General features: G+C 42.4%; 1 protein-coding gene across 3 annotated transcripts in view; it reads right to left on the minus strand.

Moving 5' to 3' along the window:
* The window catches only part of acap3a (ArfGAP with coiled-coil, ankyrin repeat and PH domains 3a), a 68,941-nt gene that overhangs the window by 18,454 nt on the left and 30,282 nt on the right, over positions 1–20,205 (minus strand). For 2 of the 3 annotated variants that reach the window (XM_017419235.3, XM_017419234.3), the window contains exons 2-10: positions 19,196–19,253; positions 14,436–14,555; positions 13,857–13,910; positions 7,116–7,174; positions 5,862–6,045; positions 4,062–4,106; positions 3,872–3,967; positions 3,565–3,639; positions 1,529–1,540 (exon numbers count right to left, since the gene is read on the minus strand). In XM_017419235.3, the coding sequence (XP_017274724.1) occupies positions 1,529–1,540; positions 3,565–3,639; positions 3,872–3,967; positions 4,062–4,106; positions 5,862–6,045; positions 7,116–7,174; positions 13,857–13,910; positions 14,436–14,555; positions 19,196–19,253 (703 nt within the window). Of the gene's footprint in view, positions 1–1,528; positions 1,541–3,564; positions 3,640–3,871; positions 3,968–4,061; positions 4,107–5,861; positions 6,046–7,115; positions 7,175–10,103; positions 10,300–13,856; positions 13,911–14,435; positions 14,556–19,195; positions 19,254–20,205 lie in introns of those variants that run through there. The other variant, XM_025006602.2, reaches the window with a different exon arrangement.

Here is a 20,205-nt window from a genome sequence, read left to right on the forward strand (position 1 = left end):
GCCTGCCTGTCTGTCTGCCGACGACAAACTTCTGCAAACTAACAAAGCAGCGGCTTACCTTCAGCTCATGTTTTCCGTCCAAAGCCCAGGAGGAAGACACTGAACAAGCGGCTCGCTGCGCGCTGCCCTGAAATCTCTCGAGCCCACAACAAACATCATCCATTATTAAGAGAGCAACGTCACAGAACATCAGTGAATGACTAAGCGTGGAGTAAAGCAAGCTGTTGAGCAGCAGGAGCCCGGGACGATGCAGACATCACGTTCTGATCCGTCACCCCACCTGCTGCTGCGGCTGTCAGCCTGCAGACTCCAGGTGAGTCCAGCCGGCAGCAGTGATTATTTAATCCCGGAGGAGCCTTCCGCTTCATGAGCTGCTCAGCTTTCACCTGTCAGGCATCTGCCTCCGTCAAATCCTCCTCCTCCCTGCTGCGCTTCACCAGCTCTTTAAAAAAATCTATTCGTGTAAAAAGTTACAACTAATATCTTACCTGCTGCAGGTAGTTCTTTGAGAATTTGAGAGACGCAGAGTTTAGCTTTGGCTGGACTGATGAGCTAATGGCTAGTCCAAAAGCAGTCAAGACCAAAGAGGATTGCTGCCGTCCTTAGACAATTTGGAAAGTTTTAAGGCGGCTCATGATTTAGATAATTTAATCACATCAGTTACTGCATGTCGTTAGAGTGCAAGGATATATAGGAGTGACTTCATGATGATTCAGACACACTGACTGCTGGGAAGGACTTATGGATGGGCACAGATTTAAATGACAGGGGGATGGGGGAGGGACACCCTGGACAGGTCAAAGTCCTTCACAGGAACACGTAGAGACAAACAACCACTCACTCTCACTCACACCTAGTGGGAATTTAGAGCTGCTGATGAGCCTAACATGCATGGTTTTGGTCTGTGGGAGCAAACAGACATAAACCCAGGCATACACGGGGAGAACACGTAAACTCCCTGCCTTAATCCTGTCTCTCAAGCAGAACTTTTTAAAAAGTTTAAAATCGTTTGGGGGGGAAAAAAATTAATTGCCATTGTTTCGCTGCCATGCCGACTGTCACAATCCAAACTTCTGAACTCGATGCCATCGTGTAAAGTGTTAAATAAATTCAGCAAAGGAAGCAGCGTTTGATCTAAAATATTCTGTCATTACGTCCTTGCGGCTTTTGAAAGTGGTAAAAAAAATAAAGCCGGGATGGGGACGGGCCCAGCGGGTGGCTGCGGGGCCGACATATTCGAACAAGGCTTCTCCATTAGAGCTGTGGTTAAAAATGAATGGCTTTGGCATTCGGGGCGGGGGGGGGGCCTTTTATTTCTCTCTGTGTGCTGAGCCAACACCAGCGTCAACGGCCGCTGCACTTCAGCTCCCTCTTCTAACTGTCGGTAACAGCTGTTTTTCTTTGTCCTGTCCGAGTTTACACAACGCTTATTGCACGTGGTGGATGGGGATCAAAGGAAAGACATAAGGAACAAGCTTTTAGGGAGAAAAAATGATCATTTAGACGGAATACAATGAGGCTAACTCACCTGCATGAGGGTCTGGAAGACGATGACGATGTTGGGAAGACAAAAGACACACAGAAGATAAGAGAGAATTAGAGTCTCCAACGGCAGAATGCTTTGAATGAGGATAATGTGATAATCTTTCAGGTTCAGCACACCTCTGATTATCCTTCTTACTGTCTTGTCATGCAACAAATAGCGTCACGCACAGACCTCAATATCATTTTCATAAAAAAAAAAAAAAAAATCCACTCAGGCTTTTGACTTCATATGTGCTCCAAAGTGAGATGATGTTTGACACGTTTAACAGCTCTGACACAAAATGATCGATAACCGGCCACAGATCTGACCCAACCCTTCCCACCAGAGCGGAGCAGCCTGGCAGATGGTCACTGATCCTGGGGCCCAGCAGAACCAGACGCCAGCCTCCTAAAAATAAGGCTTTCGGAAATATTACGATGCCAGACAGACAGAGAGAGTCTACTCTGAATTTACGGGCTCCATTTATTTAAGGCACTAGAAATATATCATACCCGTGAGGCCTGCTGAAAACACTGAAAAACATGTATCGTCATCAAAATTAACCAAGAGAAATATTACTTTGAGGTTTGGTTAAACCTCAGTGCTACATGCTCACAATAAAAATGCTCACGTGCTAATGTTCAGTAGCTTTAATGTTTAGCATTTCTATTTTCGTGGCTGGGGTGTCAGCATGCTAACAATAACTAAACAGCACCCAAAAAAAAAAAACAGTTAAAGGAAATATTATTAGTTTGATAAATTTTTGTTCATAGTTTATGACACTAGACATGAAATATGAGAGTCGTGCTTCCAGCAGGGTAGTGCTGTTGCTAGCAGATATGCTAGCTCTCATGCTAATTTTTTAGCAGCTTTACTAATAATTTTTACATTTTTGGTGTGGGGTTGTTAGCATGCTAAGAGTAACTGAATAGCATTGTACGCAAAGTACATTTAAAGGAAATGTTATTAGTTTTGTACATGTTTTCTTAGTTTACTTTTCTAGACCTAAAAAATGTGACTCATGTGTCCAACAGGGCGGTGCTGTTGCTAACAAATGGGCATGCTAGCTAACATGCTAATGCTCGGTAGCTTTAATATTTAGCATCTCTGGTATTTGTATGCATGTGATGGTGTTAGCATGTTAACAGTAACTAATTAACCCAACACTCAGTGGATTCTGACAGTCACAAGCATCCAAAACTGTTTAATTTCAGATACAGTTAGTATCTGGGAGTTATATTACACTATATTACACAATAAATTTATCGCTAAACCAACATGTTTCTCTTAGTGGCATTAGTTCGACTCATCCGGCCTAATGTCATTAACTGAAGTTTTCCTGTATTTAAGTGTTACTTGAGTCCTCATCTCTTTGAATATGTTTTTCTTTCAACACATTGGAGGTAGGTAAAGCTATGCATAAAACCTTATGAGCTTCTACAATCTGACCTCAGCGTAGAGTTGAACATTGACGTTATCCAAGGAGCCATATTTCTGACAATACAAAGAAGTTGAGGAGTCAGCAGATTACAGGACTAAAAGCGGTCTGAAGCTCCAACTCATGCGTCAGCACGAGACGACAGCAGTGGGATTACCATCTCCTAAAACACTTAGTTCCACCTGACTTGGAGCTTAAATCAGTGCCTTAACTTTGTTAGGGAGATTAATCAAACACCTCCCAGCTGCACGGGGCTAATCCCTTTCCAGTCACAACAAATGCACTGGACCAAGTGGATCAAACTAGCAGGACTAGGAACCCGACAACTCCTTTAAGGTCGAAACTTAGAAGCCAGGAAATGCACATTTTCAACCTGACAATTTCCGATTTTTTGATAATGTGATTTTGTCTTTTTGTTTTTCCAGAATGCTACACGAATGCCGCACAAAATCTACCGTTTCAACAATTCCTCCTTTCTACTAGCCTCCAATGAGAATATATTTAAATATCTAATTCACTTTAGCGCTCTCTAGACAAGCCTTCTTCTAAAGCCATATGGCTCAGCAAGTGGTTCACTGATCTATAGGAAACAGGAACTCACCCTCTGCTGAATGGTTGCGTGTTTATGTTCCATTTCTCTCTTCTCCATGGCTGAATCGATCACCAGCTGATCCAGCTGAAAAGTCAGTTCACACGGTTAAACGTCGCAGTGACATAACGCGGACTGCAGAGCGGGAGTGATCCCGAGCTGCTGCCCTTGAAGCACACCCAGGCTGCGCCGCCAATCACACGCCGGGTCAGTGTATGGTAATGAAGCACCGATTCTGCTCTGAACCCGCCGCAACAAACGGACAGCTCAGCTAAAACACGGCCGACAAACACCTGAAGGACAAGAAGGCTTCGCTCACCTCAGCAGCCAGCCTCTTCATGTACGGGTCGAGTTCGTCCAGCAGGTTGTAGCCCTGCTGGAAGAGCGAGTGCTGCGCGTGCATGAACGACAGCATCTGCCGGGGGGGGGAGCAGCACGAGCAATCACGTTACACGTGTGCGGGGATGACATCGCAAAGACGTAGACTGGTGAATACGCATTTAACTTACAGCGTCCAGGATCTCGAACTTCTTCTTTGCCTGGAGGACGTTGATCTGCAGAACAAACAAAAACAGATCCAGGTCTGGATTCAATTTGAATCGCCAAGTTGATACCAAAAAGTCATTGAATCAACTTCCTCTAGTGGAAATTCTCCATTTCCTGTTTCTGAAAGTACAGTAAGACCCTAAAACCTGATTGGAGGTAATTAAAACTTATTGCCTGTATGTAGCTGCTGTGGCTTCTTTCCTTTATGCTCCTAACAGCAAACATGCACATCATTTACGCTGTCACTTCCATATAAAGCACGTCTCCCTACAGCTTTGACCCTCTCTGCCTCGAAAAATTTCAAATAAGGTCTCAAACGGGTCAAATGTCTGAGAGCGGCAAGAGACAAACTGGAGAACAGAGGAAAGCTGTGAGGATTTGAGTTTTTATGTTCCGATTTGTCGTTTTTGTTGAGTTATCATTTCAGTTTAGTTTCTCCCTGTTCCTGTTTATTGCTACCATTTACTCCTCCCCAGTTGCTACTCCTGGTCTCCTGTCACGCCCACCCCCACCTGCTGTCAATTGTTGTCAACCACCTGTGTCCAATTTCCTCGTCATCCTCCATGCTTAAAACTCGGTCACTTACCTCACTACTCTGCTGGATCATTGTTTCCTGTTTCCCCCGCTCTCGGTTCCATATCGTCATGTTCTGCTCCACGCCATGTTACTTTATGTTTGGATTTTCCTTCTTATTTTGCTGCCACGTCAGCCCTTTGTTTGTGTTTACTTTAGTTTAATAAATTAACTCCTCTTAAGTTTGAGTCTACACTCTGGGTTCACTTCCTTCACCCATTTATTACGACAGAAGCCATGGACAACACAGGGATCACTTTCTATCACTGTCTTTTAGTTCCTGTAGGAAGTAATTGGTTTAGTAAAATAAACCCAACCTGGCATATGAGCAAAGTGATCAAAGTGTGGTGTTTGTACTGGCAACATGAGTCTGTCAGGTGAAAATATAATTAATATCAAGTTTTCATCAGGTGTTAGGGAAATGAACCCAGAGTACAGACTGATCTTAAGACTAAAACTAAAAAAAGGCTGATGTGGCAGCAAACTAATAAGGATTTACACAGATGATCGCGAGGAGACACAAGGTGCATAACCTCACTGTGGTGCAGAAACTGACAACACCAACAGAGAAAAAAATGACCAGAGACTGAATGTAAAGGCTAATGATGAGGAAGTGGAAACAGGTGAGTGATTACAAACTAGGGGCAGGTGCAGATGCCTGAGGGCGGGCAAATAGTGGCGCAGGGAACACAATAAATATTAACCTGAGACACAAGGACCACTCGTAACTAAACATGAAACTTTAACAAAGACAATTCCAAAAAACCCAGATCCTGACAGCTTTCCTGTGACCAAAAAAGCTCAGAGGCTCCAAATGCGTAGATCTAAAAAAAAAAAAACTGATCCAAATCCGCCTGTCTTCAGTTCAAACGTGTACTCCGGTAAATAAATCATAAATGTGGTGCCAAGGAGGGATGATGTGGGCAACAAAATAATGTGCGCAGCCTAGAGTACAGTTTGCAATCAGTCATTTCCAAAAACTGGTCACAAACACTTTCAATTCAAACTGGAACTGAAAATGTGCCTCTTTTCCCACAACATCAAGGCACCAACTAATCACCAGCTAGTCTCCGACAGTCTCAACCCCATGAGATGCTAGCATTACTTTAACATTTAGGCAAAGTTGTGGATAACAATAACCGATTTTCCTTTAAGAAAAAGGATGTGTTTCTGCCTAATTTTTGGCTGACCTGTAGCACGTAATCCAGAGCCAGATGTCGGAAGCACTTGCGGCTGATGTTGAGGGCGCCGGTTGCCTCTTCGACCTCGTGGGGCTTGTTCCTGGGCGCCTGGGCGTTCTTCACCTGGGCAATTTCCATGTCTTCGCGCACCCTGTCGAAGTGCTTCTTGGTTTCCTTGAACTTTCGAACATCCCTGACACACACACACACACACACACGGAGGAATAGAGTTTAAGGCGGATGTCCCCACAGCAATGTTCCACTGAACTCCAGTCTCAGTTGAAGATCTTTAAAGTCACCAGAGGCATCTTCTTCATAATGCGTCTAACATGTCTGGGCTGTACTACATTTAATATTTATATACACCTAAAATGGTTTACAGGGTAATGAGGACATATTTGCCTTTTTAAAGGTGAACTTATGCCTGTTTTTTCCACCTTTGCTAAATTTTCCAAACACCTCAAACTCCAATCAATCAATCAAATTTTATTTGTATAGCACATTTCAGCAGGAACTAAAGGCCTAAAGGCCTTTCCATCCTCAATGAGAAGTCATGAAGTCAGATATCATTCACGTGGTTGCGTGACGAAAATTGCGTCATTTTTCTTTGTGTAGCATCTTTGTCTGCCCCTTCGTGACACAAGGCCAGGGCCGGCCTGTTTCTCACAGGGGTTTGAGCCAAGTATAGTGTGATTTGTCAGAAGCTGTTGTGAGTGTGTTTATGTGTTTATGAGGAAAAGCCGGTGAGCTTTAATGGAGTCCTTTTGCTTCTACTGCTCCGCTGAGAAGCAGCTGGAGGCTGTTAGAAAATACAGACATCTTTACAACTGTTCCAGCAAAACTTAGAAACCTACGAAGACCGAGGAGACACAGGAGGCTCCTCATGGCTGTGGTGGCCGGGAGGAAGTTCGCCTCGGCCGGGCAGCGTAGGGACCCGTTTCCTTCATTTGCTCATTATTGTTCAACGTCAAATTTGAAAATACCAAACGGCGTGTTCTGTCTCAGTCTGTTTAATAAACATGTCTGGTCGCGGTAAGGGAAGCAAAAATCTGTAGGAGGACAGGGGAGTTGAGAAGCCAGCAGGAAGAAACCCGTTTTAAAGCTGTAGGAGCTTCCTGGGAGTTCTGATTCGAGTGTCTCGTGGACGATGAAAGGTGTGTGAGAAAACAAACGTCTTGCAACCACGTGACCGATAACTGACTTCTTAACTTCTTATAGAGGATGCCGGAGCCTTAAAGAGACATGGATCGCACATTTACTCACTCTTTCACGAAGTTGTGTAACTGCTGCTTCACTGAGCGCTGGGCTTGATCAAACAGTATCTGCAAAACACACACAAACAATATTGCTCCATCGCATCTTAAAACACATTAAAAGTAGAAAAATTGTTGCTTCTTGCATCTCATGTGACAATACTCTAAATACAATCGAACACTGGACGACATAAGAACCTCTACCTCGGCATAAGGGGAGTGTTTGCTGCATCATATTTGACATTTTATCAGTAAAACCAAACAGAACCAGTTCAAATGTTTAAAAAGGTATACTTCTTAAAATAGAAATGGTCAGTGCAACAATACAGGCAAATATCTTTCATTCTAATATACTTGGAGGGAAAAAAATGTTAAAGCTGTACTGCGTCCAATCAACAGGGGGCGACAAGCGCGCCCTTTTGTTTGCACAAGATGCAGGGAAGTGACTTCATCGGGGGCAGATGAATGGACGGGGAATGCTGCTTTGCCTTGAACACGCCCACTCTGACACAATAACACGCTGCCTTTGGATTTAAATTCAAGAGCCGTCGTCTCCCGTGCCCTCTGAACACATCGTCTGCATTCTGCTGCTAAATAGGTCACTCGGGCAGGGAGGGAGGAAGGGAGGGAGAGAGGGAGGAAAGGGGAGGAGAGGCTTTTTGGTACGACGCTGCACAGCAGTCACATCCACTGCGGTACATGAGAGGATGTCAAAGAATTCATGTTACCGCCTCAGCTGAGCAGATACGCTGTTCCAACTTCAACCTGACTAAATGACAAACCCAGAACGATACATGTGGGGTAAAGGATTTAAGTGTGGTTCTTTAAAAAAAAAATAACACCTTACAGTTGCTTTAATAATGAGAAAATGAACTTCTTTATTTTGTCACTCGAAGTAGACTTGTTTGTTTGGAATCTAAATAAATCGCCCGCTTTAGATGGAAGTGGTGAGTTTTAGTGGGTTTCAAAAGCCACTAAGAGATGTTTTCTGTTCTGTTGGGGAGTTAAAAATGTATTTTACTGGTCTGGAAACCCTTTTGGGTTCATATAAATGTGAAATTGCAACATCTCGATGCCACATAAGAAGCCGTGGCCCCTGTTGATTACTGCACTGGACACAGGCTCAGGCAACGTTAGGTAACCTTTGTTAAGAAGTCAAACGCTGAGTCTCTGACTGTGACTATGTGGTGAATTTGTTTCCCCAAACGCAGTTTAAAAAAAAAAAAAATGTGAGTGGTATCTGAGCATTTGTGTTGTCAGATGCCACCCAACACACTGGGAGTCAAATCTAAATTAGCAGGTCTGCGGCGCGCGGCGCCCATAAACGCTCCAGTGTCAGATTAGTTTGAGCCCCGGAGCAGACAGGACTGAGGTGGATGGAGGCGCAGGGTTAACCGCACACTAAAAGATACCAGCTAAAACCAGCGCACCACGACCCGTGGCGTTTGTGCGTCGTAGGAGAACTGCAAGGGAGACACCCTGGTTCTGGTGTAAATGCAGCTTGTTGCATTCCTGAGCTACTTTGTGGCAAGTTGACACCAGACCTTCACAGGACCACGAACCCACAGGGTGTCTGTGCACCATAAGAACCAGCTGCATCCAAATCAACAGGGCTAGTAACGGATGGAATCACTTCATTTGGTGAGTCAATAAGGGGGGTCTGAACGTGAAGATAAATATGGCGCTTAGATAAAATGTACTGACAAATAGACCGCCAGAAAATTAGTGAAAGACACTCTTGTAAGTGTCTAATTAATAATATTTTCATCTTTCTTTTCGTCTTCAGACAGTCAACTGTCTGAAGACGTGATTACAGGATAACAACAGTGTGAAAACAAAGTGTGGTGATTGGCGGTTTTGTGTGTGTGAGTGCTTCCTGGTGGGCGTCTCCTGAGCAGGTGACTGACGCCTCATCATCACTCCTCTCACACCTGTGACGGATCAGGCTGATCAGAGTTGGAGGAGTATTTAAGGCTGCAGTGTGAACCAGACCAGCGCTGGAGCATTGTTTACCATTCGGTAAAGTGCAGAGCCTGTGAGAGACTTAGCTGTGTTTTTTGTGTACTCCCTGTCGTGATCTTAGTTTGTTTTTGTTTCTGCAAACCTGTGTTCAGGATTACCCATCTCTCTGGAACCAGTCTGGCCTGCCTTCTACTGCCTGTCGCCTAATTAAGTACTCACCTGCTCAACTGAACCTGAACTGTTGATGCCGGAACTGTTCCTCCGCGGCGTTTATCTGCCTCACGGGGAAACCCACCTCGCCACGCTGCACTCTCACCTCCCTCCTCTGTTCTACTTTACCTCAAAGGAACAAAGAAAACCTTTGAGGGGATGATATTAGCGTTCAGACAGATCCTGGCAGCTCTGACGGACCGGACACGATCAGGAGGGACGCCAAACCACACTCTGCCGTGGCCAAGAGTGACACACTAAACCAGACAAACACGAGATTGGTCAGTCTGACAGGAATACTGACAGATGGATGGTATAACAATAAACTAAAACCAAAGCTCTCATATAAATAAACTTATAAAGTGCTCGCAAACCATAAGAAACCCTTTATGGACCAAAAGTCCAATAAAACATTCAGCGGACAGCCTCAAAATCCATTACAAGAACAACTCTTTGGTGAGAATTTAAGAAGTAAATAAGTTTCATCCAAATACATGAAGTGTTGGGATGAAAGCCTTTGGTTTTCTTGAATGTCTGATGATGCAGACTTTCATCCTTCAAGGGTCGGACCCTCTTGTGTTTCCCCTGCTGTTTTAGACGTGTTTAGGTTCTGTTTAATGTGCTGTCTTGTTCGAAAAAAGAACACACAAGGTTGACTTTTAAAAGATTATTACAGGTGCCTCTGGTTTACGCAGGAGAAAGGCTGATTAAACCAATAAATGACAGGTGGGTGTCGACAAATCGACCATATAACAAGACTTTTGACCAATCATCAACTAAAATAATCATTAGTTGAGCTCTATTAAGTTTTAAACGGGATATTTACCATGTTATCCAGAAACTGTCAGGACGTGGTGTGAGCGTGGCGAACGCAATATGCAGACTTATCTTTCAAAATAAAAACTGATTTATTAAAATAACAAAACTAGAAACCAAAAGGGCGGGCGTGGCAGCAAAACTACTATAACAAAAATCCAAACTGCAGACAGGGGTGAACCGAAGCGAGACAAGGCAACAATAACAGGCAACAATAACAAGCAACAATCAACAATGAACCGACGGGGAGGTGGAGAAAATGACCAGATTTTAAAGCACAGGGAAATCATGGGAAGTGGGCACAGGTGAGTGATTACAATTGCAGACAGGTGGAGATGGGTGTGACAGGAAACCAGGAGTAGACTGAGGGCAAAGAGAGGATAATGATAAACAAAGACAATGAGGACAGAACCAAGAGGCAGAGACAATACAAAGACAGAACATGAGAACAAAAACCAAAAGTATAAAATAAAACTCAAAGGAAAAAACAAAACCCAAGAAAGCAGGAAAAACAAGAACCCAAAACCAAAACTAAGAACAAACTCAAAAAATACTAGAAATCATGACAGAAAAATGTCAACATAAGAAGGGGCTGGGGACTGAACTACAAACTTTGCCATTTGAGAGCAACTGACTGCATGGTTCACGGCACAGCCACTTAAAGCTGCTGAGATGTATGAACACGCAAGCTGCTATGGGTTCTCAGTCAAAAACCAAAACACTGATGGCTATAACGTTGAACCAGGAGAAGAAGATGACAATGTTCATCTTTTATATGCAATCCATGTCAAAGAGACTTTGCTTGCTCGAGTTTTTTCTAGAAATGTGGATTTTTGCATTTAGAATAATGCAATACGGAACTTATTTCTCCCCCAATACTTACTCAGACCTGAGAGATACTAAAACTAAATGTCACTCATTTTTAGCTTTTTAAGACTGTTGAATCTTCTGCCACAGAGCATCCCAGCCTTGTAAGATACGAACAATAAAATAAATCCTAAAACTTACAAGAGCCAAAGACAGCAGTCACTTAGCACCTGGTGGTCGTGATAAAACATATTAAAAGACTGTTTGGGTAATTACAACACCTCTAAATGTGCACCCTCATGGTGTAACGGGTTGTTTATGTCCGGTCTTTTATCTTTGGTGCCAAGACAAGAACATTTTCCATGTGATCCCAGAATATGAGGGAAAGTGAGAGTTTCAATTGAAGCTGTGAGGGGAAAAAAAAAAGATTTTTTCCAAATCTAATTAAGTCTTGCTGCGGTGCTTTAGGACAGTGAACCCAGTCACCTCTCAATAGGTACAAACACTTCAACGTACTTCCCAGTTTGTTTGGTCTGCTATATTCTTCTCCCGTTGAAGGGAAATTCATATTTTATAGGAGTTTATGTGCAGGACTTCTCCTTGGCTGGCAGAAGTGACGCAAACTGCACACAGCTGCCAAATAAATAACAAACCAGCACATCGAAATCATCAACTGTGGCACTTTTATGGTTAAACAACCCACCGGAGCTGCTGCTCATCAGATTCACTACAACTATTACAGGTCCTCGGGATAAAACTAAAGCCGGGAGCAGCTTTGTATTTGATCAGAACGCAAATGTCAAAGTTCCTTTGCCTCATTCTGATCTGAATGTGATGAGAAATGTCTCTGTTGTCTAATCTGGTATAAAAGCACGACCAAGTTCTCTTTTTTCATTGCTTTCTTTTGGCCTTATTCCTCACCTTCCTCTCAGTTTATCTGCAGGCAAAGCTCGTATTACAGAAGGAGGAAGTTCAAATGCATATTTCTGGGGTGGGGTGAGGAGGAGGACACGGTCAAAGAATAACAGAAAACCATTATGGCCCACAGCATATATGACAAGATTCTGTATGGAAATCCAATCAGTTAAACTTGAACCCAAACAAAAGAATACAGCGTTTTGAGGTGCAGCTTTTTGCAGTCGGCTGCTTCAGCGGTTCTCCTCCTGTGTTGACTCAGGACAGTTCTGTGATCCCACTCAGAAACAGCTTAGAACAGACCTTACAGCCAACCAGCCGCTGTGGAAGAGATTAACCCACACTGAAGTCTTTCTAATAGTTTTTAAGGCCTCTCGGGTCTCTTACCGAAGCCACAGAAGAGCTCATGTGCTCCTAGCGGCTCGTGTTCGTCAGACTGCGCACACGGCCGCCCTTCTGTAACAACACTCTGCAGCATGTCAGGCTGTTACCGTCCAGCAGCTAAATCTAATCTGCTCCTGCCAAAGTGACCCGAGCCATTAACCCCACTGTTCTACCCCCCCCTTCCATCAATAGGCTGGGGGTGAATGGGTCGGAAGGGAGGACATTTTTTGTTGCAGCTTCGGTAAGGAATGTAACACACACACACACACACGCGCGCGCGCGTACACAAAGCGTGCACTTTGGAGCGCGGTGAAGCACTCTGTGGGTTCAAGCTAATGGACTTCAAAGGTCCTCAGAGGGGCAGGATGGGGGCCGGCGGGGTCAGGATGGGTTACAGATGGTTAAACACACATTCTGACTAATGTAAGAAAATATATCAACTGGAAGCACTCCGGGAGCGCAAACCTCCGCCAAGACCACAGCGTTTTATTCAAATCTGTTCATTGTTAGTTTTTATGTGACCCTGCTAACAGACAGACAAGCACAACCAAAAACAGGTAACAAAGGGGTCACCTGTAACCTTGACCTTTGACCCCGTAACTTTGAAATCAACAGGCATCATCTTTGCCCCATGAGGCGTCCAGCTGTGCAGTTTGACATTCCTACATTACACTGTTGATGAGTTAGAGAATAGGGTGACCTTTGCCCTTGACCTTTGACCGAATCACCTCCAAAACCTAATTATGGCTTTTTTGGGATGCATTTTTAGAAACTCCTGTTTTCATACTGACATGCGGTGAAATTGTGGTATTTTTGCTTGAGGTTATCATACTGATACGGACCCATGTCTAACATTCAGTGTAGCTCTAATAACGCAGGAGTTAAACTGTGACTGATGGCTTCATTAAAGGTTAATCAGTCAACTACCACGCTTTATAGAAGAAGATTAAAACATTAATTAATACATTTGCACCTGAAACCATGATATTAAAGCTGTCGTGATGGAGTGAAATGGATTGAATATTTGCCATATTTCAGTTCAACACCACTAATTAACTTTTTTTATTGGTATAAGCTAACATACTTGCTATGCAGTGTACATGTTTTATTACATTTCTACACAGCTTCAATTCAAAAAAGTTTACTAGATGGTTTATAAAGTGGAAAATTGCAAAGCAAATGGCTTTAAAATGTCTAATGTTTTGTTAATCTAAATAGTTACCTTGAATGCATTGATATGATTGGCTTAAAATGCACTTTTATTTAAATATAACCCAGTTTTTATAGATCTCTTTATTGCTTTTACTCAGGAATACTGTTCATTGGGTTTATTGAGGAAATAGTTGAGGACAAACTGGGCAACGTCCATGTCCTGACAATGAGCCATTTCTGGATGTATTCTGTGTTCCCAAGCTGGCAGCCTCCGATTCGCTCTCACTCGTGGGTAAATCCTAAAGCAGAGGTCAAGTCCCGAATACTTTTTAATGAAGCAGCGCGGGTTTAACGGCGCGGGGAAGGAGCCGGGGTCCGTTTCGGTGCAGCTCTCGCTGCGGGAAGGAGAAAACAGGACCCTGGAATGGCCCTAAGCCCCAGATGGTGTTATTACCGCGCCGCTCCGCCTCACTCTGCTCTGTGTGGGAGCACGTGGACCACTTACCATGTGGTAGTTTATGATTTCCTGGAGGCTGTTGCCACACTTTTCCAAGCACTCCTACAAAGAAAACACACACACAGACATAAAAAAAAGGAAACACATGTTAGCTTCACAATGCAAAAATATTGTCACCACTGCTCCCATCGCTGCAAGTTTATCAAAGAAAAGAAGCAACTTTTAAATCGCTAATTAAAAGCAATTTTACTGAGCTCTTCTTCAAGCAAACACAAGGAACTGAGCCACTATAGTGGAGCTAATTCCCTTTTTTTGTTGTTGTTTTACAATGGAAACTACAAATATGAACAGGACTTTAATAGGAAACTCACGATTAGTCATAAAGTTGAGGCTAAGAACGCTTTTAAACAGCACTTAATGTCAGCAGACTCAAAAACAGTCCAAGATGTCTGCGCTGCGGGTCGAGCCAGAACTTTCCAGTCCTCTCTGACTAATTTAGCAGCGATGTGCGTTTATTCAGACACGGACAGAGCTGCGAGGCCAACACCTGGACCGGACAGGGACGCCCAACAGCGAAGGCCGCGGGGGAAAGGGCGGAAACAGAGGCGGCGAGATCGGGAAGCTCACCGACATCTTCTCGTCCTTCTTGCACTGCTGAGACAGGTCCCGGATGCCGTTGACAAAGAGCCTGTTGGCGCTGGCGTACGCCCTCCCGGCTTCAATCATCCCACTGCAGAGCTTCACCAGCTGTGGAGAAACAGACACACGCCGGGGGCTTCGGTGAAAACCTTAGCTCGAAGTCCCGTCAAAATAGGGAGATTTATTTTGCCACTCTTACCCAGAAAGTCAAAAAAATATGTTCCCATGAACGTGGGAAGGGGCAAATAAAGAATAAACAACATTGGAGATTGACACAAAAGGCTTGAAAGCGACTCATGACGTGATATAGCATCAAAAGTAGTCGACCATAAGTTCATGTTTCTACTTTTAGTCTATAATGCAGAGATGAGTCATTATATTAGTGGATAAAAATAGTTCAAATAAAGTAAAACCTGACAAAAAAAAAAAAAAATAGCCAAAGGTGTAAGATGGACCCCATTCTTCTGACATTGAATACACAGAAAACATTTCTACTAAAAGCCTGGAATTCCTTGAAGGAACTCATATTGCTCTGTTGCCTTTGGACTAATATCATCTAATGATGAAAAATGATCATGAGATAAAATTTTTATTTTAGCCGTTGTGCTCAAACCTGAAAAATGACGTCATGAGCAAACTCACGCGACATCGCTCGGAGTGTGTTCTGAACGGCTCGGCCCTCAACGCACCAGGTTTGATTCAAATTTGATTCCCAGCAAATTTGAATGATTCAAAGTGCGGTTCAGGGTCAGGCCGGAGACAGGACCAGACGGACCTCTGACACCATCTGGCCACGCCCCCCCCACAGGGCAACTGGATGCTTCGAAAGCCAAGCCACGGTTTGATGAGCTCTCGCCGAACCGAGCGACATTACGCCGTTCGTGACGCAGACGAGGCAGCCGGTGGCACTGACTACCAACGCCAGGAAGGTGGGATCAGACACCGAGGACTAAGTAAGTATGTGGAGATCCCTCCTTTCTTCTCATTTCAAATGCAGCATCAGCACCATGCAGGTTTCAGATCCGTGTCAGAGAGACCATGTGAAACCACAAAATCCCACATGTTGCACGATTCCCTCATTAACGATTTAAAAAGTACTCGTCTCAACCGCACAACGGCGGGAGGACTTTCCAGACTACACCTAAAAAAAAAAAACACTGAAGGATCCTAACGGAGAGAGTATTTCTCTACTTAGTTTAAACAAAGAAAATCACTGATTAGGACTGAAAACTAGAGCGGATATTTTACATCATCCTGAGACACAAGACATGGGACAGGGTGGTCCTACTGTCCCACCATTAGAGACAAAAGGACAAAAGGACATCCACCACCGTCTAAGTAACTATTAGATTTAAACTAGTTGGAGTGTTGTCATCTGTTTAACTTGTCTCCAAGAAACTGACTTACAGCAATGGATTTGCATCTTTTAAAGTTACTAGCTAAAGTACGATTAGCTGAATATAAAAATATATATATAAAAAACAAGATAAATAAAGTTCTAAAATAATCGGTGCAACATAAGGGGGTTTTACTTTGCGCTGCGTAGGAAGCCAAGCATTAAACGTGCTGAATAATAGATGATTAGTGAGAGATCTGGGTCAAATTGTCAGCGCTGCCGATTGTTTACGCAAGCAAATATGCTGAGACACAAACTCCACAAGTTCACAAATCCTCTTAAGATACTCATTTTTAAAGCCGATTAGAATTCTTCATATTGGGCTCATTTGCGGTACTGGTATAGTCGAGCAAAACTAAAAACTTTATGTAGAAATGACCTGAAAGATTAAAGAAATGTAATGGAGCCTTTCGAAAGCACCACAACAAGTTCTTTTGGGTACCATTAAAACGGCAAGTACACAAATATAATCGTGACTGTGTTTTATTTTGTGAGGGGGGAACAAACATGTTGGATTTTTAAATCAGTGGGAACATTTCAGAGGTAAAACAAACTGGAGCCTTTTTTGCGCTGGTTTTAGAGTACCGGAACAAATGTAAGAAACTAGACTGACAAAGTACTGTTTTATCAGTGAAGACATTTAGAAACAGCTCAGTTTGCATACAATACCAACTTCCCAGGTGGGTCAATTTACATTATATTAGCTTTTTGTTGTTGTTGTTAATAAAAAAAAGATTTATTGCCAGAATACACATCATTTATTATCTATAAAAACCCAAAATGCCCCTACTTTGCAGCATCATCATGGCACATTTGTAATATTCATTGTTTCACACTCCCTTTTTGGCCCCTTTTTATGTCTATTGATCATTGATAGTCACATCTGCAACTTAAAAACAATCAAGATGCTAAATATATACTACTGAGAGTTCTTTAAACAAAAACACTGTTCGGTAGTTCATCTTTTGAAGCTGCTGCTGCCATGGACTGGAATAATCTCCATAACTCACACTGAAAGTCCAGGTTTGTTTTTTGGGATAGTTTAGAAGCTTTCTCACTGACGCTGTTGTTTCTTGCTCACTGACATGTTTAATGTTTCAGTGAGCTAACATAATTTTTTTTCTGATAGATTCCAGTTTGTTCATGTTAATAATGAATCTTTTTCATTCAGCAAAGTTTGTCATGAAGTTCCTCAGGGTTCAGTGCTTGGACCAATACTCTTTACTTTATATATGCTTCCATTAGGTTCATTGTGACGCTGATAATACTCAATTATATTTGCCCATGAAACTCGATTAATCCAATCAGTTACTTAGATTGCAAACATGACTTAAAGACATAAAAACCTGGATGACTCTTAATTTTCTGCTTTTAAACTCAGACAAGGCAGAGGTTGGTGGTTTTTGGACCTGAGCATCTTGGGAACAAACTTTGCAGCCTTTCACCTCCTTCCTCATTACTTTGTCCCCCAGTTCTAATGTAAAGAATATGTCATAGTTTGGTGTTTTCAGTTTGTTGTTTTGATTATTGTCTTGTTTCGGTTTGAGTTCTTGTTTCAGTTTAGTTTTTCTGTTCATGTTTGTTGTCATCATTCACCTGTCCTCTGCTCAGTAGTTTTCTGGTTTCCTGTCACACCCATCTCCAGCTGTCTTCACTTCTGATCACACACCTGTTCCCACTTCTCCTCATCACCCTCTGCTTTAAAACTTGGTCTTCCTCTCCACCTCCCTGCCGATTCATTGTTGTTTGTAAGATGTTGTTTGTTCATGTCGCTATTAGTAGTGCCTTGCCTTGCCTTGTTTCGTCTTGCCTTGTCCCGCCTCTGTTAATGCCTGGATTTTTGTTAGAGTTTGTTTTGCTGCCACGTCAGCTTTTTGTTTTCTAGTTTTGTTGTTTTATTAAATCTGTTGTTTTTTGAAAAAATGAGTCTGCGTCTTGGGTTCGCCATGCTCAGACCCCATCCTGACAGAATATTGGTGTTATTTCTGATCAGGATGTGTCTTTTAACCCCCACATTAAAAATGTTACCAGGACTGCTTTCTGCCACCTGAATAATATCACTAAAATTAGAGACATCTTGTCCCAAAATGATGCAGAAATACTGGTCCATGCATTTATCACGTCTAGACTGGATTACTGTACGTCTTTATTATCTGGGTGCTTAAAGAACTTGTTAAAATGCTGCTGCCAGAGTCCTGATGAGAGTCTGGTTCTGGTTCTGGTTCTGCTGGGGGCTTCTTCCTGTTAAAAGGGAGTCATTCCTTTCCACTGTCACCAATGTGCTGCTCAGGATGGAAGACTGTGACGAAGTGAAGATTCAACACAATCTGCTGGCTTTCTTAGATAAATAACTTTTTACTTATTGTTGCTATATCAATAAACTGAAATAAACCTTTTGCACATTTCAAAAAAATAATGCATTACTTTGCACATGTATGCTTGCTGCCATATTGGTCCTATAAGCTACCAATCTAGCCAACTTATTATAACTCTTATAACTCTTTTAACACAATTTATATTAAGAAAGATTACTTTTCTGGCCCAGTTACATTATGCTAAACGTGCGTTGTACTGGACAGCGGAATTGGAAAGTATTGTCCGTTTATGGACCTGCTGCTATGTTGAATCTTCACACCTAATCTCATTACACCACAAATAATAATGATGACGTAAACTTATCTTGTTTCAAATGCATGCAAGAAGAAACAGAAACAGTCTTAACATGTTTCCTACGGTTCGATATTTTATCTAAAGCTTTGTCAGCTTGTAGTTATGAGAAAGAATTTGTTTTTAATAACATGCGAGGTTACACAAAGGTTAACTGAAAAAATAACGCTCATTACATAACAACAGTGACTTGAAAATTGTGGGTATTTTTTGTTTTTTTTGCCAAAGGGCAAATATTTCATTTCACTGCAATTAGCATACAAGCAAAACCCGACCTGGCCGGGTCTCAGCTGACTGAACACAAGACGAGTCCCGACAGGACAAGCTGGCATGGCTGGTGTCAATCTCACAAACAAAACAAAGGTTTATGGCAGAAAAGTTGCTGGATATGGATTGAAACAGCAATACAGACATATTGAAATTTTATCTGCACAAGTTTGCATCAAGCTTTTAGAATATTCCAGGTGTTAAAAAGAAACAAAAAAAAATTACACTTTAATTAAAGTTACCAATTCTCCCTTTGGTTCTCCGAGTTGCTGCTCCCCACTGAACACATTCCAATCATCAAGTCATCGTTGGGCTTTTCAGGCTATAAATGCACATCCAATAATTTGCTCTGTTGGATTTGTTGCTACATGAAGTCAACTATTAAAGTGAGTTGGTAGAGATGACAAAAAGCTCTTACCTTATCTAATTTGGCTTCGATTTCCACAACCTCTGTTTCCACTTCATCGATATTCGCCCTGAAAGACACAAAGAGCAGAAGAATCGCTTTAAAGAGGAAAAGAAAACAGTTTTGAAGCGAACACAAATCAAAAGAAAATCATAAAAGGTGCTTGGTTTCATTTATATATAAAAAAATAAAAAATCACTAAATTAAAATTACTTATCAAAGATCGGAAAAATGACTTGGGTCTCTCTGACAACAAGGCAGTAAATAGCAAATACAGACAGTGTGGGGGTGAAATGATTACAATTAATCGTGTAAACAGACCCAAAACTCCAACAGCTGAGTCATTCTTCAGCTTCCCAAAGAACAAGAACGTTGGATGGATGTGGTTAGTTTAGCTCCTGGTGAAAATTACAACCCAAAGTCTGATGACTGACTGTGGAGTTAATGTTTGAAAAAGACCACCGCCTGCCTTCTCCCATCATCTGACCGGCACCGGCCGCCTCTAGCTGTCCGGATGGGAAACTCCTTATAGACTGTGTGACATCACTGTAAAGTTCAGGGGTTCCCCTTGTGAAATGTGGGGCTGAGTTCCTGACAGCATCAGTCCAGATCAAAAAACAAAGTGTTCTCAAACCGATACTCTTGTTAACAAAACTTTTTTCTTCTTCTGCTTCCATTTCCCCTGATAAACACTGCAACAGTAACTTCCTCAGTGTCCTACAGCGGTCTGCCACATCTGGCCCCGCCTCCTTCTATGCCACCAACCGAGGAGTTAAGTCCGCCCACACAATCACCACACTTTGAGATTTTGACACAAAAAGTCTAAAACAAGTAATCCACGTTTTAAATCAGAGAAATAGACAACTAGTGTTTTATGATACTGTTTAACTTAAAGAAAAACATGAAAACTCATTATTTTTAGATTTTATTTTATTTCCCCTTTAACACAAACTAATATTTCTACATGACTCTTACTCTATTCGGGTCATATATCCCAAAGGAAAAAGAAAACACTTCACCAT

The sequence above is a fragment of the Kryptolebias marmoratus genome, linkage group LG8 (assembly GCF_001649575.2).
Source record: "Kryptolebias marmoratus isolate JLee-2015 linkage group LG8, ASM164957v2, whole genome shotgun sequence".
NCBI lineage: Eukaryota > Metazoa > Chordata > Actinopteri > Cyprinodontiformes > Rivulidae > Kryptolebias > Kryptolebias marmoratus.